This window comes from Leopardus geoffroyi, chromosome B1, assembly GCF_018350155.1.
Source record: "Leopardus geoffroyi isolate Oge1 chromosome B1, O.geoffroyi_Oge1_pat1.0, whole genome shotgun sequence".
NCBI classification, from domain to species: Eukaryota; Metazoa; Chordata; class Mammalia; order Carnivora; family Felidae; genus Leopardus; species Leopardus geoffroyi.
The window spans coordinates 75,574,491-75,596,661 of record NC_059327.1 but is presented as its reverse complement, the minus strand read 5'-3'; the positions used below and the strand labels follow the sequence as shown (position 1 = coordinate 75,596,661).

The 22,171-nt window shown below is 46.5% G+C and overlaps 2 protein-coding genes across 5 annotated transcripts in view; one reads left to right on the top strand and one right to left on the bottom strand.

Annotated features, from left to right (window-relative positions):
• The window catches only part of FHIP1A (FHF complex subunit HOOK interacting protein 1A), a 246,190-nt gene extending 234,974 nt beyond the window's left edge, over window positions 1-11,216 (top strand). For both annotated transcript variants that reach the window (XM_045465790.1, XM_045465792.1), the window contains 3 exons: window positions 3,135-3,313; window positions 3,673-3,811; window positions 10,478-11,216. In XM_045465790.1, the coding sequence (XP_045321746.1) occupies window positions 3,135-3,313; window positions 3,673-3,811; window positions 10,478-10,731 (572 nt within the window). In that variant the 3' untranslated portion in view covers window positions 10,732-11,216. The remainder of the gene's footprint in view (window positions 1-3,134; window positions 3,314-3,672; window positions 3,812-10,477) is intronic.
• Window positions 11,217-12,610: 1,394 nt separating this feature from the next.
• Window positions 12,611-22,171, bottom strand: part of GATB (glutamyl-tRNA amidotransferase subunit B) — a 90,041-nt gene continuing 80,480 nt past the window's right edge. For 2 of the 3 annotated variants that reach the window (XM_045465804.1, XM_045465808.1), the window contains exons 12-13: window positions 20,200-20,334; window positions 12,611-18,678 (exon numbers count right to left, since the gene is read on the bottom strand). In XM_045465804.1, coding sequence (XP_045321760.1) covers window positions 18,550-18,678; window positions 20,200-20,334 — 264 coding nt within the window. In that variant the 3' untranslated portion in view covers window positions 12,611-18,549. The remainder of the gene's footprint in view (window positions 18,679-20,199; window positions 20,335-22,171) is intronic. The other variant, XM_045465819.1, reaches the window with a different exon arrangement.

Below are 22,171 nucleotides of genomic sequence, written 5' to 3'. Positions count from 1 at the left end.
CTATATCTGTATATCTATATATCTGTATATATATTCTATATATATAATATATATAGAATATATAGAATATATATAGAATATATATATATTCTATTATATATGTATATATATATTTCTGGAAGAACACGCTCTAATCTGTTAACAGGGGTTGCCTCCAGGGACGAAGGCTATTCTTTATTTTATAGTTCTGTACTGTTTGAAGAAAACTAAAAAAAAAAAAAAAAAAAAAAAAAAAATCATTTAAATCTCTACTAAAATAGAAAGACCGTTGCTGGAGTCAAGACAAGCAACCATGGGACTCAGACCTCAGGCAGAGCTGGCACAGAGGTGGCAGTGAAGGCCCACATTCAGGAGGTATTTCTAGCATGGGACTGGCAGAGCAGAGGCATGGAATTGATGGCCGCTCCATTCTTGGAGTTAGAGAAAAGAGGAGGAGCCGGCGGGTAGGTGGGGGCAGGGGAAGAGGGCACATGAGAGGGGAGAGACGCGAATGACACGTTGTCTTGTTATTCTGAGAAATTAGTATTTGCTGCGTGGGGAGTTTGCCTGTCCTCCTAGAAGAAGAGAGGAAGAAGAAACACACTGCCCACCCCACCCCGCACACACACCTGTGGCTTTCTAAATTGTAGCTGAGTTTTTTCTGATTTTCAGCTGCTGAAGAGTTTCCCCTAGCAACTGTTTGTTGCCAAGCAGTTTTTTTTTAAGTGCTGGAAATCAACTAAGAATAAAAGAGGAATTTGAAAGGGTTTCATGGATGTTTCTTTTTGCACATGCCTAAGAAGTTGTAATTAATGTCATTAGTGGATTATGACAGTTGCTGGTCTTGACCTAACGTTCTATCATTCAGAACAGAGATGGTGATGCCACTCGCTCTCCACAGGGGGCTGGTCTGTTTCCCTCCCCTGTAGTAGTGGTAGACTGTACCTGCTCTGCCCTGGGCACCTGCAAGGTCGGCACACCTCATATGCATTGGATGGCTACACGGGCAAAGTACAGTCTCAGGCCATGGGAGGGCAGGGTTGGACTCTCATTAAGGACATGTGTTTGTTTATAGGGGATTCTATCTACCTCAAGGGACTGAATTCACCTGTCTTGGCTTCCTCTGGAGGAAAATAGATGCTGAGCCAGGGACTGCAGGGCAGCGGGGGAGGGGGGCGGGAGGGGAAGAAAGGGAAGACCTGGCCGGGAGTCGGGGAGGATGAGGGCAGCAGCCTTTACCTTGTACCTCTACCTGAAAAGCTTGAATTGGGTTGTGATGCCTTCAGATGAGTTACTAGTGACGTTTCCAGGGTTTTTGATGAAGCCTCTTTAAGGTGCTTTCAAAGTGGGATTCTCATCCAGTTTCTGAATGTGTTTGGCACACTCCCAGTTGTGTTTTGTGAGCAGGGCCTCTGCGAAGGCTCTCTACTCAGAGAGTTCATTGAACACCTGTGTTGTGGAAAGTGAGGAGCTCTGTCCATCCCAGAGATGGGGAAGTTGAGGCTCATCTAAATACATGAGGGGGTAGTACCTTTCTGTTTGAGGCCCCAGTAGAAACATCCTCTGCAACCCCAGCGACAGGAATATTGCCATCATCCAGGGGTAAAGGGTTTAGGTTTGGTGTTCCCAATTCTCACAGATGGCTTCTCTTTTCTTGCAAAGGGTTTTACTGTCTTACACCACCAAGGCTTCTGAATAAAGCATCTTGTGGTAAAGTATGTTTTTGTTAAACTCGTATTAATGTTGGTGAAATCTTCGTAAGGCACGTGTATTCATCAAGGGTGATGTGCTTTTGTTATAAAGATGCCGTGGTTTAGAGGCATCATCAATAGCTCCACTGGGGGAAATGCAGAATTCTCATTCATTTTGCTTAATGGACCGCTTTTATGGTAAAAATGGAAAATGTCTTCGAGTAATTTTATTAATGCCAGATTAATTTTTTTGATTTTCCCTGTCTTCAATGAATTCCCACATAAAGCACATTAATTTTCTCACGATCCAAATTAGTCAAAGCCTCTTTTTGCCTAATTCTTTATGAACTACTTTTGCAGTCGTATAGATTTTCTTTCTTGAGGAACCTGTGACTCCTCAAACTATACCTCCCCAAATTGAGTCCCTCTTCTCCCTCCCTCCCCTCCTCCACCTGAAGATTAAAGTATTGTTACCCAGCTGCCCAATGCCATTAAAATTACAGCCCAGGCCTCATTCACCCCTGGTTTTTCTCTTCTTCCGATTCTTCCACATGGTGATATTTCACAAGACGGGATCTTTCTCTGGGTGCTTCTTGTGGATAGACAATCCCTGTTCACATGTTGCTACTTGACAAACATAGTTTGTGTGTGTTTGCTATTCTTTACTAGCACAAAGGTTTTTTTGTTACTAAAACTTTTGCTGGTTTCTGATGTTTGTGTGAAGCCCTACAGTATGCGTCTTCATGAGGTGATTGAATATCATGGTTTTGAGCTCTGGCAGTTCCGGGAAATATGGCAACGTTATGGAGTATATTTTAATTGTTTTTTTTAATTTTTTTAAACGTTTATTTATTTTTGAGACAGAGAGAGACAGAGCATGAACGGGGGAGGGTCAGAGAGAGAGGGAGACACAGAATCTGAAACAGGCTCCAGGCTCTAAGCGGTCAGCACAGAGCCCGTATTTTAATTTTTTTTAATGTTTGTTTATTTTTGAGAGAGAGAAAGCTTGAGCAGGGGAGGGGGCAGAGAGAGGAGGTGGGGGACAAAGGATCTGAAGCAGGCTCTGCACTGACCGCAGCGAGCCCGACGCAGGGCTCAAACTCACGAACCATGAGATCATGACCTGAGCTGAAGTTGGACCCAAATGCCCTGAAGTGTATCTTTAAAATTATGCTTCCTCTGGCTTTTTTCAAGGTCTGTGATAATTTTCAAAGCATCAAAACCGGTCATAGAGTCAAAATACCAGCTCCCATGCACGTATCCCTGCTTTCTCCTGGTGGTGGTGGTTTCCTTCATGTTCTGCTTTGAGGCAGGAGAAGATCTGGCTCGATGTGCTGTTTCTGTATTTGATCTGCCCCTGGCGGACCCGCGGTTTGGGCGCGGTGGCCCCAGTGCCTCCTGAGTTGTCAAGGAAAGATGTCATCTGTGCCGAGCCAGCCCTGACGCCTTGTGCTCTTCCTGCAGGCCCATTCATCAGCGTGGTCCTGTCAAAGCTGGAGAACATGCTGGAGAACTCTCTACATGTTAATTTGCTGCTTATCGGGATCATTACTCAGCTAGCCAGCTACCCGCAGCCTCTCCTGCGCTCCTTTCTGCTCAACACCAACATGGTCTTCCAGCCAAGTGTCCGCTCCCTCTATCAGGTACGTTAGCTGAGCCCATATCCATACCTGTTGGTTTTATGGGTGCTAAGGAGAGGGCTGCTTCTCTCCTTTCCTCTGTTATGTTGTTGTTTTTCTAAAATCCCTCGGTTCTAATTCATTTGCTCTCCTTCCCCGTCCTATGACACCAGTTGTGTGGATTATTCTAGACAAACTGCAAAGCTTCATTTAGCTTGATGTTTCGAGGGCGCCCTACCAAGAACACCCAGGCAGTTAAAAATAAGCAAATGCCCGATATCATAAAAGTTCCAGCAACGAGGGCTGTACCAGAAAGATGTATCGATAACTGAGGGTGGGATTCCATTGTGAAGCATTAACATCATTAATGTCGCTTTTGACAGGTCCTTGCGTCTGTGAAAAACAAGATTGAGCAGTTTGCTTCTGTGGAGAGAGATTTCCCGGGGCTCCTCATACAAGCCCAGCAATACCTGCTCTTCCGAGTGGACATGTCTGACATGACCCCTGAGTCACTAACCAAAGGTAAGTCAGGTGTCTCCTCTGTGTCTCTCCTCCAACTGTTCTTCCGTTTCCCCAGCCTCCTGACTTGGGCTCACCGATGCTGTGCTGGCTCCTGGGCCTTAAAAGCATCTAAATACATCTTCATTTTCCCCGACAGGGGAGAGCCGCCTCTTCGTGTTCTGAAACCTAAAGAAAAGTCTCCCCTGCTTGCACCTGGCCTGCTCCTGGCTGGGCGGGCTTAGTAGGACATTTGCTTGCCTCCCCGACAGTGGTCAGGGAGGAGTGCTGCGTGTTGTTGCTTGGCTAGAATAAATAACTTGGTGTGTGTGGGCCAGAAAGAGGCAATATGTGCACACCCTGAACCATTTTTTGGCCAGTCCTGCCCTGAGGAGGGCATCCATTCTCTTTATTATGTTTTCAGAGACTCTCAGGCCCCAAATAAATGTGCTTTAGGGCTCTGGAAGGTAAAAACTATTCATTTGGACTAGGAGAAGGGAAGCTTCTGCTCAGCCTCAAGTTTCTGAGAGTAGTGCCTTTTCGTCAGCTCTAGTGGTGCCAGGCGGGGGGAGGGTGGTGGTCGGAGCGGAGCAGGAGAGCCGAGGATGGTCCTTCGGGCCGGCCAGTCCTGGGGAGCACCTCCGCTTTGCCTCGCTTCAGCTCAGGCTGGACGGGTTTGATGACCAATTGTATTCTGAGCCAAGATTTAGGCCGAGGTGAGTGCAAACTAGTAAATGCCCCATATTACACTGGCTTTTGCTCATCACACGACCCGGACAAGCCAGGCTTCCTTGTGGCCGGTGAACAGTGGAGAGCGTGGGGCTCCCAGTTTCCGGCTAAAGGCGTGCGATCAGAAACAAGATTGAGAGTGAGAGGCAGAAATGTAACTTGGGGCAACTTTTAAACCTGTAAAGGGAGCTGAAAAGATCCCAGAACTCTGATGGCTTGACCTTGTCTCTGTGTAGCTGTTTCCTCTTGGTCACTGGGCCTCACTGAGCCTCCTGTTCCTTGACTTTTAAATGAAGAATTTGTTTTCTATCTCAAGTCCTTTTGGCTGTAGAGCTCTGACTGTGAAGAGCCTTCAGGGCACTGCAAGGCAGACTTTGAAAGACAGGTGGGCCTGTGCCACTGGGAGATGAGGGGGCAGGCTCCAAGCTTTGGCCCTAGAGAAGAGTAGTCCAGGCTGGGCCGGGCCATTCACGGAGGGGGAGTAGCCCCCACGTCTCTGTGGAAAGGTGGGCTGTGGGCCCGCGTGGCCTCTCCTAGCTCCTGGACTACTGGTCTGTTAGTTGTGTTCCTCCCGAACCCGGAGCACACCCCTGTAGCTCACCCTGTGAGCATTAGCTTTTGTTCAGTAACAAACCACTGCAGCAACTCAGTGGTTTAAGAGAAAGTCATTTATGAGTGCTCACGAGTCTGTGTGGTTGCCCGGGTTTTCTGATCTGGGCCAGCCTCGGCTGATTTTGGCTGGACTTGCTTATGTGTGGCCGTCAGCGGGTGGCTGGATGTCCGGGATGGCCTCACTCATATGGGTGGTTTCCGGCTGGGGTGATGGGGATGGTGGGGGTCTGTATTACTCATCATCCAGAGGGTTCGCCCCGGCTCGTCAACATCACGGCTGTAGGTTTGCAAGAACGAGAGCAGGATTGTACAAAATCTTTTGAGGCTCTGTCTCGGGACCCAAACAAGGTCAATTCTGCTACATTCTGTTGGGCAACGCAAGTCATGGGGCCGGCCCAGGTTCAAGAATGGAGCCAAACTTCCACCTCTCCATGGCAAGGGCTAGAAGAATTGTGGGCATGTTTACAATCTGTAGATGGAAGGTGGCATGCCTCTTCTTACATTACACTCCATGCTTGGTCTTCATTTGTAGTTTTCAATTTGTAATGTGCTTTCCGAGGCAATCTTGTTTTCAGATAGCACGGTGCAGTGGGCGAGAAGGATACTACTGGCTTCATTTTCGTATAAGGCAGCCGAAATTAGGTGCCTGGAGTAGTCCGCCAGGGTCATGAGGCTCAGGTGCCTGAGCCTGTCTTGCCCAGTGTGTGGAGCCCAGGGCACAGACGCTGACTGGCTTCCTAGGCTTTCCTTGACCCACACACTCCAGGTGAGGGGTGGTGGGGTGGGGAGTGGCGGGGATCACTCACACCTTGTGCTATGTCCTGGCTTCAGACTGTTTCTTGGCTGTGGATGCCAGGTGTGTGCCCAGGGGAACTTGTTCTCACCACATACAGTTGTCAAATGAGCCATAATTGATGCTTTCTAAGGTCTGTAATGTTCAGGGGGCTTTGACTTGTGAGAAGCTTCTCTCGGGGAAGAAGACTTTTCCTTTGACAGAATTGTTCAGGTAAACTTTCCAACTTCCTTCATATTGGCAAAGTGACACCCTCCTCTCAACTTAAAAAGTCTCTAAACTTTCTCGCAGAATGAGAAAGGTGTCTGTCCCCTTGCACAAAGCTGACCACCAAAGCATTGAGTGTGATGCGATTGCCTATAAATGAGTTGAATCCAGGAGCTTGAGTGTCATGGTAATGGGCCAGACACTGGGGTTTTCCATGTTTGTGAGCTGTGTACTTTGTCTAGCACTGTGGACGTGGTGGGTGGGGGGAGCCTGTAACGGATTTCTCACCTGACTTTTAAATCTTGCCAGTATTAGTCTTGAAAACCCTCTGTTGCAGCTTTTCAGACCCAGGGCAGCATTTTAGAAAACCACTCCCGATTCTGACATTTATTTATACTTCTCTTCTTCCCTGCCTTTTTCTTCAGGTGCTTGTGCGTGCTTGCTGAGTCCTCTGATGATGGGTGGAACTCGGGTGCCTGCAGCGAGTTCCCCCATCATGCAGGTGCTCTACTCCCTTGGCCTCCTGACAGCCCTGTAAAAAACGAGCCAAAGGGGTGCCTGGGTGGCTCAGCCGTTAAGCGTCTGACTTTGGCCCAGGTCATGATCTCACAGTTCGTGGGTCGAGCCCCGTGTTGGGCTCTGTGCTGACAGCTCAGAGCCTGGATCCTTCTTCGGATTCTATGTCTCCCTCTCTTTCTGCCCCTCCCCCATTTGCACTTTCTCTCCCTCTCAAATATAAATAAGAACATTAAAAAACAAACAAACAAAAAAAAAAAACGAGCCTCCTCACTAATGGCTTCAAATAGGGACAGACTTCCTATGCCAGCTGTCACTTTGTCATCCTTGAGACTGTTGATCTCTGGGATCAGCCACTTCCCCTCAAATACTTTCCAAACCACAGAGGTTGTATTTGCTTGTATTTAGTTATCTTCAGAGTCCTTTCACTGATCATGAGTTCTGGGAGGGAGGGAGGTCAGGTGGGTGGTATTTCCATTTTACAGAAAAGGAAACAGAGACGTTATATGATAAGCTAGTTGCCAGGTAGGAACCATAACTTGGTTCTCCTTGCTTTTGAACTGAGAGCTTGATGGAGCTTTGTGACACCCTGAGAGGCCACTCCCGTGCTAACAGCACAGCCTGCTGGGAGGGTTTCCCTGCAAATCTTAGGTCTCCCTCACTGGGCACGCTCCTACTGCTGCCTTATTAGTGAAGACAATTTTGATTCTTGGATTCAAGTGGGTAAATGAGCCTTGGTGATGACACTTTTTTAAAGTCATGACACTTTTTGAATTCATGGATGAAGCTAGAATAATGAACCACAAAAACCCTTTTTTGGGAGGAAGGAGGAGTGAATTTGAAAGAGAAAGATGGAGATGAGGAAAATGAACCATCCAGGGAGATCGGTTGTAGGGAAGAGCTGATGTTGGTCAGTTTCTTCCCTCATTCGTTCATTCAGCGAATGTTTATTAGCTTCTGCTATGAATAACGAAGTAGGTTGGGTGTTGTGAAGGACACATCGCCTAGGGGCTCAGCTCTCAGAAAACTCAAGGTCTGATAGAGGAGGAAAAACAAACAATACAAGGTTAAAGGGCCACATTGGCCTTTGCTGGTTAATAAAATGGGGTGGGAGGCTAGAGCAGGGAACGACATCTGGGGCAGGAAACAGGAAGTCTGTGAAGTCAGTGGCGGCTGAATTACTGATGATATGATGGATGACCCATGAAGAGGTCCCTGTATACATTATGCCTACTGGCTCATTTTTTTTTTTTTTTTTTTTTACCTCTTTTGTTGGTTTTTTTACCTCTTTCACCTCTTTTTTACCTCTTTTGTTGGTTTGTTGATTTATTGAGGTATAATTAACATACAATGTTAGTTTTCAGTGTACAACATTGATTCAACAATTCTATGCATTACTCAGTGCTCATCACGGTAAGTGTAGTCACCACCTGTCACCAAACAACATCATTACAGTGTTATTGACTATATTCCCTCTGCTTTACTTTTCATCTTATAACTAGAAGTTTATACCTCTTAATCCTCTTCATCTGTTTCACCCGTCTCCCTACCCATCCCTCCTCTGATGACCATCAGTTTGTTCTCTATATTTAAGAGTCTTTTTTTTTTTGTTTTTCTTTGTTCATTTGTGTCGTTTCTTAAATTTCACATGTAAGTGAAATCATACGGCATTTGTCTTTTTCTGTCTGACTTATTTCACTTAAAAGAATACTCTCCAGGTTCGTCCACGTTTTTGCAAAAGGCAAGAGCTCGTTCTTTTTTATGGCTGAGTAATATTCCATTATATATGTACTATATCTTCTTATCCACTCATCCATTGATGGACATTTAGGTTACTTCTGTATCTTGGCTCTTGTAAATGATGATGCAGCAGAGGGCTGCATAGATCTTTCAAATTAGTGTTTTTGTTCTTTTTGGGTAAATACCCAGAAGTAGAATTACTGGATCATACGATAATTCTATTTTTAATTTTATTGAGGAACTTCCATACTGTTTTACACAGTAGCTGCACCACTTTGCATTCCCACCAAACAGTGCAATAGGGTTCCTTTTTCTCCACACCCTCGCCAACACCTGTCATTTCTTGTTTCTGATTTTAGCCATGCAGACAGTTGCAAAGTGAGATTTCATTGTGGTCTCATTATTCAGGTCTTTTGCCCATATTTAATTGGATTATTTGTGTTCTGGGGGTTGAGTTTCCTATTGACTCACTTAATCCTTACAACTCTGTGAGCTTTTGACACATGAGGACATTAAAGTACAGAGAGGTGAAGCAACCTCCCTGATGTCACTCAGCCACTAAGTGGCAGAGTGTGTGCTCTTCTTAACCACTGCACTGGGGTCTCTTGAGGCTAGTGAGATCTAGAGGAGCAGAGATATGGGGAAGAGAATTCCATGGACAGTGCAGGTCTTGGCCTGGGATTACTGCCTATGGGTGTCCCATTCCTCACTTGTAGCCAGGCCAGCTTCCTTTGTGAGTTTTGCTGGACCCTTTGAAGAGCTGCGTGCTGGAGGACTCCCGTGAGGGTCCCAGGGGGTGGTCTCCAAGGCTGGCCATGGACCTCAGTGATCTCAACACTTTTGTCCTCACTTTCTTGTCCGGACATGTTGTGTGTTTCTGCTGAAAGGTGGCAGCAGACAGATCCTCTACAACTTTTCCAGTTCTTCATGGAATGAAGTGTGATAAACTCTAATCTAAAAGATATTTAAAGCAGTAAAGCAGAGGATATTTTTTTTCACACTAAAGACTATAGTAGTGAGATGTGGAAAGTACTATAAATGTCAAGAATTTTTAGTACTGTAGTTAAGCGACACTCTGAGAAGTGTTGAAAAATGGGACTGAATTCTAAAAAGCAGCCAAAATAATGAAGAACTTGAATATAATGATTTATAAAGAGTAGTGAGCCTATTTGAGTAGGGGCAGACGGACGCATAAATAATTCCTATAAATATATGAAGGCTGGAGATATTTAAGAATTAAATAGTGGGGAAAGTTGAACCATTTTAATTAGTAAAACTGATTTGATGTGGAAATGCAAATCATTTGAATATGTTCAAGTTTGGGCTCATCTCATCCTGGACCCGTGTTACTGAAGCTGAGATTGAAACCCCTGAAAACCCTTCTTAGATGGAGGCTTCTAAGCCACTTGCTGCCACTAGATGCCCATGGTGGTGGGAAGTTCCCAATCTGGTCGGTCTTCCTAGCACCCAGCTTCCTCTCCGTTATTTCCAACCTTTAAAAGGCTTCTTCCATTCTGTTCTTCAAAAAAGGCTGGAGATCCCAGCCAGGAGCTGGGGGTCCTCAGGGAGCCCTTGAGGCTGGAGCTACAGAGAGCATGGAGTGGTTTGGTTAGCCCAGCTTGCCTCCTGCAGCTCTGCTTTAATTGGTAAAGGTAGGATGGTTCCCGCAACACCAGGAGAGCAGGTGGAGCCTCTGGACGTCCCCAGATAACACGTGGTGAGTTAAGTCTTCACTTGGTAGGATGCAGTGGCAGGAGACACCTTTTTCATTTTTTCCTTTCACCATGTCCTGGGCATGGAGGGTTGCCACAATTGCTGCACGAAGTTCCTTACACAGGATTTGGGATAAAACTCTCGCCATCACATACCTCGTGCTGGAGGTTATCTGCTGGACAGCAACCCGGCCACGTGTGTGTGTGTGCCACGGGGCGGAGAAGGTACATGTTCAAGGGCTGTGTCTTTGGACTTCGGTTCTAGGAACTGAGCCCACGACTAGACAGTCCACCAGCCCCCTCCCCTCAAACACACATACTTAAGAGGGTGGACATAAAGCCTGTGGAAGGTCGCCCTGACAGTTTTCTTTCTGCTTTCAGATCCCATTCAGGATGGTTCCAGGACAGGAATTGGCAAGAACCTTTTGGATGGTCCCCCAAGAGTGCTTCAGCCCTTCCTGACAAACAGAGCCAAGGTGGCTGGGGTGCCCCCAAGCCTGCCCCTGCCGGTGAGGAACACCATGCTGGCCGCTGCCCTCTTCCCAGAGTTCCTGAAGGAACTGGCTGCCTTGGCCCAGGAACACTCCATTCTGTGCTACAAGATCCTGGGTGACTTTGAGGACTCCTGTTGTTAGTTTTTTGTTTGTTTTTTTAAATAGAGGTTCTTGTTTTTAAGGTTTTAGCGTCTTGACTGAATGTTAAATGCAAAGCTGCTTACAAAAATTTCTACTTTGATATTTCCTGACAATACTTGATTTGTGGGGAGGGAAATTTTCTGTGTACCTCCTCTTTCTCTAGCCGGGTCTTTCCACCTCCTCTAGAATGTAAGTCTCATAAGCTGGTAACTCCTTGGGCAGGTTTTCTTTTCTTTTTTACTCCTCAATTTTTTGGTATTCTCCCATCCCTTTGAGTCACTTATCTTGCAGCTTAGAGCTTAGATCACACCAAGCAAATACTGGGGTTCCATGATTTCTGGAAGTACCCCGGGTTAGAAGGCTCAGCTCTTCGAATAGCACATGAATGAACATCTGTTCCTGTTGCCTTCTGCATTTTGTTTTCCCTTTTCTAAAAGGGAAGAATAAAGATGGGGCCCCACTTTCCTCTATCACACAAGCATGTATCATGTGTCCCTTTGCATCTTACTTCCAAGATTTGCACTCTGCCCAACATGTGTTGCCTTATGTTGCAGGCAAATCCACTGGATTCAGCTGTTTGCCTGGGAAGTCAGATGTCGTTGTGGATAATTTGGAATGCAGGGAAATTTTCTTGTTGCTTGAGAGCTTTCTTTAATCAGTGTATCACTTCCTAAACACTGGAAATAGTTTTATTTTTATTTTAGTAAGATTTGCGCAAAATGAAATCTACATAGGCAAACCGTTACATTGGTTTTTAGAAGTTTGATCTGATGGAGAAAGTGGGGTATCATATACTCGGGTATCATTGTTTTGTGTTTTATAAAAGATTTTGTGAAGCTATTTCACAGTGGGTTTTGGGGGGGTAGGGAGGAGTATGGGGCAGGGGAAAGGATAAAGGTGAACTAAATGAAATCTATAAAAACGTTGGCAATTATTTTAGATCCTGTTTGCTTTTTCTAATATGTTGCACTTTGTAGAGAAACAAGCACTGTACACTTTGGGACCTGGAATGTAAATGCAGACGGGTCACAGGAAGCCCTGCGAAGCCAAGTGCCTGCTGGTGACTCACTACACACAGAAATGCTGCCTTCTGAGTAATGGGGTTCATTAGAAGGCCCCCACACGATGTATTAGTGCCTCTGTGCTGCTTTGCAGCCTGCTCCAGGCATAATTATACTTAGCGCCACCGGTCTCCTGAAACCACCAAAGAGGGAGAAACACACACACTAACTGTCTGCTAAAAAACGAGACCATGAACAGCTGATATTTGTGGACATTCAGTTCCACTCCCCTCTATTTTGAGCAGGGGAGGAGCACATAACAAGGGTGGGCCTCCCTGTTTGGGGGGAAACGGGAAGTCCCAGTTCTTCCCAGTTCTTGTTTTCTTCGTGGGCATCGCTGCTGAGCCCTGGGGGCAGCCACAGGTCTGGCGGTTGTGCCTCAGGAGGACTGGTATGATTTTAATCAGGCCCGTAGCAGAGGAGGGCAGTGGAGGAAAGAATCCCATCTGAGACCTTGCAGAGCAGAGGCTGCCCTTCAGTGTTTCATGGTTCTTGAAGCAGCTTTGTATTGAGAGCTAGCCAGCCCATGGAATGTGGACCCCAGGAGACCTGGCCTGGGCAAGGAGGCTCTCAGCGGCCAGCCTCACAGTGTTTCTAAGTCTAAGCAAGAAACCAAAGATGTCGACCTATTGTATGTTTCTGACTTCACATTTGTCTGTCTTGGAAAATGGTTTGCCCACCTGTGGTACAGCCGCAGGAATGTATGAGGCCCAGCGGACTGGCCTGGCTTCCTGGCACAGCCTTGCATTCGCAAACCCCCGGGTCTCCACTGGAAAAGAAGGTGGCTCAAGGTAGATTAAGAAGGAGGAACAGGAAGATGGAATGTAAGCTGTAATTTATTATCCTCTAGCTTCGTTTTGGACAAGTATTTACCTCCCAGTTTGGACTGAACAGGTACAGAAAATGCTGCAGTCATACCTGGAAAGTGTATTCATTGGCTTTTTGGCTTGATTTACACTTCTCTCCATTATCTGGTGATGGTGTTGATTCTTCAGTCCATATTGCTTTATTATAGACCACTGTAGTCCCCTGTGTAGAGGGTGCCCTTTTGGAAAGAGATTGCTTTTGTGCCTCTTAGCATTGTTAAAAATAGGTACTGAACTAGACTTACCTTAAAGAAGGGCAGAGATGATCAGTGTCGGGGGTGGGAGACAGTAATATTAGCTCCCGTGGTGGGGTGCCGGTAGCAAACTCACATGATAACCCTATTTGGAATTGGAAACTGGTTCATCTTTCTGCATCCATTATAGGCCTCCTCCACAGTATTGTGTTCAGGGGTTTTCAAAATGAAGTCAGAAATCTGACTTGGAAATGCATTATAGACAACTGGAAAATCCACACGGTGGAGTGAAACAGCCAGGTAGCTTAGGTAAGGATGGTTGTGGCAATAGTGTGGACATACCAGAGGAAAAACAGCAGAGTCCTGAGGCTATAAATAAGAGAAAAGCAAATATGGTGGGGGGGGGGGAGGAGGGGGGGTTGGAGGAATGAACTTTGATCTAGGAAGATATGGAGATACTGTACCGTAGGTGGGTGACAATGGTAATTCCTTGGTGGGAAAAAATCATGGTAAAAATCATAAAGTAGTCAGTGGGGCCTGCAAAAATTCTTTTTTGTAATGTAGGGAAAATTTGTAAAGATATTTGGCATGCTTTAAAATGTGGTCCGAGAGTGTGGTCCCTGCTCCATACGACAGGCTCCCACTCAGATGTGCTACCTGTTGGCAGGCACAGTGGGCACAAACCCTTTGCTGCAGGCCTGAGACCGGAGTCCCTGTGTCTAGCCTGATGGTCCTGGGCAGTGAAGATAACTTGAGGATTCCTGGAACATCACACATGCCTTTCAATTCCCAATGCAGGGTCTGAGGTAAAGTTCCAGATGGAGTGAATTTTATGATTCAAAGTATATGTGTGCACTGGGATATTTAAAATAGATCTTTAGAAACGACCAAGTAAATTTTAAAAATTATAAACAAATTCCAGGTGAATTTAGGCTAACGTACAGCTTTTGGGGTATAAACAATTTCCCAGCCATGAAAGGGGGGTGCCAGAGTAACCAATTAAAGAGATGTGATTTCCTTTATTAATAGATAACTTCCTTCCCTCAGTTTTTAAAGGAATTCTGGAATTTTCCCCTCTTTACCCAGTACTGGCTTGGAAAATACTTTGACGTATTGATGGCTTGGAACTGAGGTCTCTGTCACATGTAGGGAGGATGTATTCAGTTCTTTTTTGGGTTCTCGGGAGTACCTTTTGCTCAGCAAGTGCCTTTGATTTAGGTCATACGTAATTGTTGGTTTTCAGTCCATTAAGAAAGACCTCACAGAGCTTTGGAATTACGGGGAGAGCATCCTCTTACAAATAGACTCCAGAAACAGGATACGAGAATATTTGGGTTGCCTGTTCAGTTTGGGCGGCCAGTGGTACTCAGGGTGGAAAATGGTCTCTGAATCGGCTGGGATGCCACGGTCATGTGAGTTGACGTCCAGATCTGGTTGGAGGTTCTGCGTCGTGGAAGCACCGCTCATTCGGAATCGGGATCGGGCGTGTCTAGGTTCGTGAGGGAAGTGCTGCCCTGGCTGGGGTGGGCCGTGTCACTGGTGTGAGGTTAAGGATGTGCAGCATCAGCTACGGATCTCATTTAATGGCAGTTCAGTTTAATTGCTCATTACCAGTCCTGTGTTTACGGAAGTGGCTGTCAAGCTTGCCATTTTTATGAAACGCTTTATTGCAGGACAGCTATTACTGCACGTGCTACTTCAAGCCCCTGGCCCAGACCAGTGTAATTTGTGGCTTGCTGCGAAGCTCAGCCAGCTCTGCAGTGTTGGCTTTTCCTGGAGGCAGCGGTCCTCTGGGGGCTGAGGCCACACCAGCTTTAAGTCATTGAGAAGATATTCTCAGGCCCTTCTCGCTTCAGCCATCATTCTATAAATCACGCGGCACTAATTCTCCATCAAATCACAGCTTAGAACACTGTCAGACCAGTGTATACTCCACCCTTAAATCATATCATTGAGGAAACATTGTAAGAAAATGGAGTGGACTCTTTTTTTCCTTTTTGAATGACCATAATAAACCTAATGCTTTAGGAAGAGCTCTCGGAAGACTAAGAATTGTTTTCGGGATAATTTTGCCTCAGTAAATCTTCCCCACGCTCAGGCATTTATTAGGCCATTACTTGTTTTGGAGGACAGATTATCCTGGCAGCTCATTAACTGGATAAACAGGGCTTTCGTGAAAGGTTTTTGGTGACGTTCTATGGGGAAGAAGACAGGGACAGGGTTGGGGGCGGGGGTGGCGTAAGTCTTCAGTTCTTTGGCTCTGCACTTTGGATCTGAAGACAGATGATGATTTTGGCTAGGACTGACCCTTCCCATCCCATTGGGTCATTGTGAATTTTGTTCCTGTCTTATGACATGAGAGTAAACCTAACTCATTGTCAGCCACACTGGTTACAAGACTGCCAATAAGCTCTGTCAGTATGCATTCGATATGTATTTCAGGCATCTTTTGGGGAGCTTAGATTTACTATGTCATTTCAGAACCTGACAAGGGTGATGGAAGCTCTCAGGCCAGATTATAAATTTCATGGAGCTGAGGCTGCAGAAGTCTGTGCTTCTGACTGTGTCTACGGACTTTTTATTGGGACGAGTCTGCAGAAGGCTTGTAACAAGGCCCCTTTTTGGCCTGGAGATATTTTAAGGGGGAATTTAGTGTTGATCTTAAATGCTTTTTTGCTAAATTATTTGATTAAGGGAGGCAAGGAGGGAGGATTTCAATCACATTCTAGCCATCTTTCAATTTAGGGTCATCCGTGTTCAAATAATCCATGAATACATTTGTCTGAAATCTGCCAGAGAAGCATGGCCGCCATTTCCACGCTGCTTTTGGTAATGGGTAAATAACATGACCTTTGAGATAGACTTAGTGTTCCCCCCCTGCCCCCGCAACACTCGGTAGAGTCCTTGAAATGCAGCAAATTCAGTAGAAATGAAAAACACAGTATGAATTGTGGGTTATTCCCATAAGCTGTGTACTGAATTAACTAAAAGCTCCAGGAGGGTGTGTACTTTCAAAAATTTCATAGCCTTCTTGCAGATAAGCAATAATTAGAAAAGAGGGGCGTGTGTGTGTGTGTGTGTGTGTGTGTATAAGCTCAGCTAAAACATGCTAAACTTGTTATAATGATTAGCTTTTTTTCTGAGGCATGTATACTTTGAGAGACAGGAACAGAAGTTCACCTTGGTGCATATGCCTGGACAGAGTCAAGAAGCTCCTTCCTAGACTCATGTCCAGAATTCAAAGCCTACTTGTTGGCAGCACCAGCCTCTCATTCTAAAAGGCTGTCTGCTAATTTGGTTTTATAAACTTAATCAGCATTCACTAAAGTTACTTTGTGCCAGGTACCATGCTAAGTGTTGAGGCTGAGCTTCCTTTCTGCCAGAACCAGCCAGCCAACCAACCAACCAACTTCCCTGTCAACCAACAGAACACATGGTTTGGGCATGACCAGGTCCAGTTGGTTCATGCCATCCTGGGGATGAGCCAGTTTTCCAGCACATTTCCCTCCCAGCCTACAGGTGTGTGGATTCCAATGACAGATGGCAATGGCTTCACATGACACCAACTCACACATCTTCATGAGATTTTCGTTGGAACAGCAACGAACCAGACTAAATTCTCACTCATGCAAAGATGTATTTAAAACTGTACTTGAGACCTGTTTATGAGTAGAGCCATACTTTGTGAGTTTCTGACTCTGTTATGCAAATAGGTCTTTTGAATATATAGTCAGGTTCCGAGTAAGATAATCTGAGCTGTGTTTTGATTTTACTTTTTCTATTAGCAGTTATAACTGTCTAATTCTCGGGATTTCAGAAGTGGGCATTCAAGACCACGGGCAATTGTCAGAGGTAGACAGCACTATAAAGATCAGGTGTCTCCATGGCATTTTTCTCTGGAAATGATCAGTCCATAATACAGTCTACACTGGACATAATTTTGGTGATTTGTCTTCATCTGGCTGCCTCCCCACCCCCATCACCCATTTTAGCAAGGCCTTGATTTAAAAGGGTCCGGAAAGATCCTCCAGTATCATCTTTTGTGACGTTTGATTACCCAGAAGCCAGACCTTTGGTGAAAATGGGAGTTTTTAAGACAAAACTGAACCGTATTATTCCTGAGAAAACCATCCTGCCAGAATCCAGGCTCAGGCTGTCCTGCCCCATTTGTAATTCAGACTTGCAAAGTGCAGAGAGAAGTTGGACTCAGCCTCTCTCTCTAGAAAAGAGAATATTCTACTTCTAGGTCCAGTAGGTCGTCAGTGTTGGAACAGAATGTACGCGGAGCAGGCACGTGGTTGCTGCGTGAGGTAACACATTCTCGCACAATTCTGAGCCACTCATTCTGTCACAATTTTTTAAAAACCTTACCTCTTCTTGCTTGTCTGGTTTCCTTTCTGTCCCTGCTCTTTTGGCTGGGTAAGGGGGAATGCTTAGGGAAGTCCTGAGCAACTGCCAGCACCTGGGGCACCACTCATGGTCACCCTGGCGATGGGGAAGGTCTGCTTCTCTCTGGTTCCCCAGCTGCCACCGTTCATGACGGCAATGCTTGGACTCTTCTTGGTACGCTGGAGAAGCCAGTGTAAAATCAGAGCCTCCGAAGAGCCTGTTCTCTTATGCCACGGTTTGACACGTTACAAGACAGCATTTGTGAAAGTGGTCTTTGAGCACCATGAGTCAGAGGTAACAAAGGCACGTGGCGCACACAGGGGTGCTCCGGTGTGTTACACAGAAGCCGCATTACTGTCACGAGAACAGGGGTGAAGGCGACCCAGCCTTCACGGAGAGGTTGTTAACTGCACCACAATTACTGCTAAAGGTCAAGATTTTGATGTACTAGTTTATAATCTTATTCTTTCCAGGGAAAACAAATCAATTTAATGTTACATTTTTTGTTTTAATCTTTTTTCGGCTTGAGGGTGGGGTGGGCGGGGGTCCTTGTCAGCTGCACAATCTTTGACGTGTAAGTTAATTTTTTATGTGATATTTCAGTATATATTTTGTTCATTAAATTTATTTGAAAACTTTTTTTTTTTTTATTACAAATAATGTTTCATTTACTCTCAGACCTCCCGGCAATCCCTGGGGAGCTGAGCAGGTGGGCAATGTCACTTTTACTCCGTGGATGAGTGCGGGCTAGTGAGACTAATGCCCTCCTTCCCAGCCCCGCAGGGCCTGTCTAGACAAAAGTGTGTTTGGCATGTCTGTCCTATTGTGGTTTTCATCTCCACTCATCTACTTTCAGGTCTAAAATACTGCATCCAGACCATGGTCCCTCTTGACCACTGCTCATGCCTGGCACCTAGAGCAGTGCCTGGCTTTTGGAACTTACTCAGAAATACTTGTTAAAGAAGTGCGGGATGGGAAGTTTTCTTAGAACAGTGACAGCACTTGAAACCGTGTGTTTCACTTAGTTTAGAATTACTAAGGCCTGGAACGTGCTATTCCTTCAGCACCACTGCGGCCATCCTGGAACCACTTCCACGTCAATGAGCAAACGGGGCTGTTGCTGCTGGTCTGTGCAGGTAGCATCCCAGGGCAGAGTCGGGTCTGGCCCTGGGTGGCCTACAGCTCTAGCTGGGGCTAGAGACTGGGAGGCACCAGTAGGTTGAGCCCCTGGATGTCAGGTTTCACGGGCTCAGGTTCTCAGTCATGGCTGCTCTGCTGTCCCTCAGGCAGAGACGGACCCAGAACATCTCATGACGACAACTGCTTCTCCAGGATCTCCTTTATCACCGTAGGATCTGCTCGGTTGTGAGTTACTTTTCGTACCAACCCAATCAGTTTGTTTATGGCTCTGGGGTTTCCCCTCTTCATGTCCATTACCTTTAAAGATAGATAGAAACTGTTTTAGAGGAGAAAATAATGATATGCATACTTAAAAATGCTAAATTAAGGTTTATGTTTGCTGACACTTAAACTTCATTTCTTTTGTTTTCCTGTTAGGATCAGATATAAAATGAGAAAAGGAAAGGGGGGAGGTGTGAACTTCTGAGGAGGTTTCTAGGCTCCCATCACAGGGATGTCTGCCACTGTGCTCTCTGATTAAAGCGGACAAGGAGAGGGCTGTGTGCATGACGAGGGACTGTCCACAGCAAGGGAGCTGGAGTGGAGGAACGAGGGTGCTCTCCTGGGTGCCACAGTGACACAGGGACACAGAGCTTCTCAGTCTTGGGGTGAGTAACCCTAGATGAACGATCTAGTCTGGTCAGAGTGAGGTCCTTCTCTAATCCTCCCGTGGTCAGCAGGCACGGAGATGCCCGGGTTTCCTTCTCCCCCACTGCCTGCCAAGGACACGTGTTTGTCAGAAGACAAATCCGAAAAATGGCAGCTGTCCCAGAGCACGGGGGTTGGGGAGTGCACTGTGGTGGGCAGGATGGGGACAACAAAAGAAGGAGGCGCCAGCTTCCTATCAAGAAGCCACTGACTGTCAGGGCCACCCGCCCCGAGCTCTGGCTCTGCGGCATCTTGATGGGTAATAACGTCTGTGGGCATCTGTACTCAGTGCCGCAGGACGAGTCTGAAACTGAAAGTGTGTCTTTATCAGTCACTACAGATGAGGCAGGAAGACGGAGATTGCTGGACCCAGCGCAAGCTCATTTTCCTTATCGAGAGCTCTTTTCAGAGCTGTTAGTGTCCCCGGCAAGCCGATGGGTGGGTGGGTATTATTCTGAAAGAGATGCTAGCAATTTTTTACCCACTAAAAAATCTCTAGACAGTATGATTAGACTTGGGGAGGAAGGGATGGCACTCATTTTCGCTTTTATATTTTGTTCTGTGCTCAGAACACAGAATGACTTGGTTTTCAGCTACGCTCCTGTCAAGGATTTTCTCCGTAATTTACAAGTAATTTCCCTTTCTGCCTTTCTTCCCACCTCTTTTAGGCATGGAGCTAAAGTGTTTGCCCATCTTTCTTCCCTTTCTGCAGTCATGCCTGCTGGCTTGTTAGTGAGCGGTCTCCTTATAAAGCAGAGTGAGCGGTAACAGACTCAAAGTGCCCGCCTTGGGAGAGGGTGCCGTGCTGGGAGGTCAAAACTTGGATCCGGGGAGCCCAATAAACACCCCTGTAAACTGAACTGCATGAGATGCAACTCCAGGGGTGGATTTTCCTTCTAGGAAATGTGGTATTTTTCTAATATTCACCAAATTTCAGCTCTTGACCTTAGCTAAAAACGGATAAAGTGTTTTAGGGAACTGCTGAGCAAGCTGGGCCGGCCCTAATTAGGAAGTGCCTCTGGGCGGTGAAAGGGAGCAGTGGAGAGGCTCCTGGCCGAGTCCTCAGGCTGGCCCTGTCCTGGCCTGACCAGGAGAGTAGACCCTCTCCACCCTGTGGTGACCGTTAATTACCACTTGAGGATGCCCCTCCATCACGGCGTGGCACACCCGTTCCAGTGCCTCTTCATCCTGCATCCGTTCAAGCTTCCTTTCTGAAACAATCTGTGATGGAGTCTTCCCTTTACTCCTCCACAATTCCTCAAACACCTACGGGCCAGAGGAGGGAGAGAGGGATGGAGAAGTGAGGACCTGCTCCACTTGCCGCGGCCAGGACAAGCGGAGCTGAGGTAGAGCAGATTCAGCGAATTCCCAGATGTGCGGGCCTGCCCTATGGGAAGTTCCTGTCTCTCCTGAAGCACCTGAACAGTCTACCCAGGCTGAGCTGTTCCCACAGAACAGAGCCTGAGACGGGGCCCGTGGGGACAGCGGGCCCTTCCCACTCATGGACTCAAACCACATGGCCGGGAGAGGCTGGGAGGAGCTGGGAGCTGAGGACTCACAGGGCCCCTGCCGCCAGGAGTCAGAGGGCCAGGGCCAGCTCTGCTTCACGCCCACTGCATAAATTAGTTGAGGTGCTATTATTCTGTTGAAGGCAGGGGCAGCACAGGCTGAGGCATGTAACCACTGCACTGAGATGAAGTCCAGAAAGCTCAGCCTGCTGGGAATTATGATTTCCGGGGGGCAAGAAAGTGGCCCCATAATAAGTTACAAAAGGGAAAATAACTAAAAACATAAATCATAATCCACAGGGGCCTCTGCCATGCCACATTCATCCCCTACTGGTGGAGCTAGACCCAAATCTGGCTACGATAATGAATAGTTAATGGTGTATTTTTCTACCTAAAAAAATAAATAACAGCAACAAATCCCCAAGCTTATCAAAGTTGGGGAAGAAAGGAATACATTTTTAAAGAAGGCATCTCCTAGGGTAGTTTTCCTCCTTCCTCTTGTTTTTCTAGTGTCAACTGCAGGGGTGGGGTGTGGGCTCCCCTGTTAGTCTCCTGCGGCACCTCCTTCACCTCTGCCAGCAGTCAGTACTGAGCACTGGATGTTCCTTATGAACATTCAGGCTCAGGACAGGCCAGCCAGGAGCCATTCCTCCCAGAAATACAGAGCTTGTCAATAATTAGCACACACGGCAAAGCAAATGAAGGGGAAGATGCTTTGTATCTCTGCAGGGCTCAAAGGTTTCCCCAGTCTGGACAAAGACAAACCACAAATATTTACCGTGGCTACAACAGTCCGTGCACCATCCGCTCAGCTATCAGAATACTCACGGTGACTGTGGCTGAGCGGTGTCTTTGGTGGGTCTTCCTAGAAGACCCCCCGCACCGCTACACAGGCCTGGCTGCTTAGAGAAAGCCTGTCCCTGCTCTTAGAAAAACACGGACTATATATGCATCCAACCAACTTTTCAACTATTTTTTCAGCCAGAAAATGGGTGAGGCATTGAGGGAGAAGGGCTCAAAAACAGATAAGAACTTTCCCTGCCTTCAACAAACTTCTTAGTGGAGCATCAGCAGCACAGGGATAACGGAACAATGTGTAAGGCAGAAAAGCAAGTCTGAAGAATTTCTCTCATCTACTTCTTAGATTAGAAATTTCTTAAATTTCTTAAACTGCAAAACATTGTTTCTAATTATATGAGTAAATACACGTTGGGGGGATAGGATGAAAATGGCAGAGTAAGAAGATCCTGAATTTGTCTCCTCCCAAGGACACACCAAAACTACAACTACATCCAGAACAATCGTCTCTGAGGACAACCTGAAGACTAGCAGAACAGCTCTTCCACAACTAAAGACCTAAAGTGAGGTGGGCAGGAGGGGCAGAGACGTGGTCTAGTCAGGACCCACACGCCTGGCGTGGCAGTCCACAAGTAGGAGGGAAATCAATGCAGAGGTCCCCCCTGAGGAGTTTAGGATTCAGGCTCGTCAGGCAATGCTGCCCCGGGGACCTGTACTGGGAAGATGAGCCCCCCAGTAACGTGTGCCTTTAAAAATCAGCAGGGTTTAGCTCCGGGAGAGCACAAGGGCTACAGGAA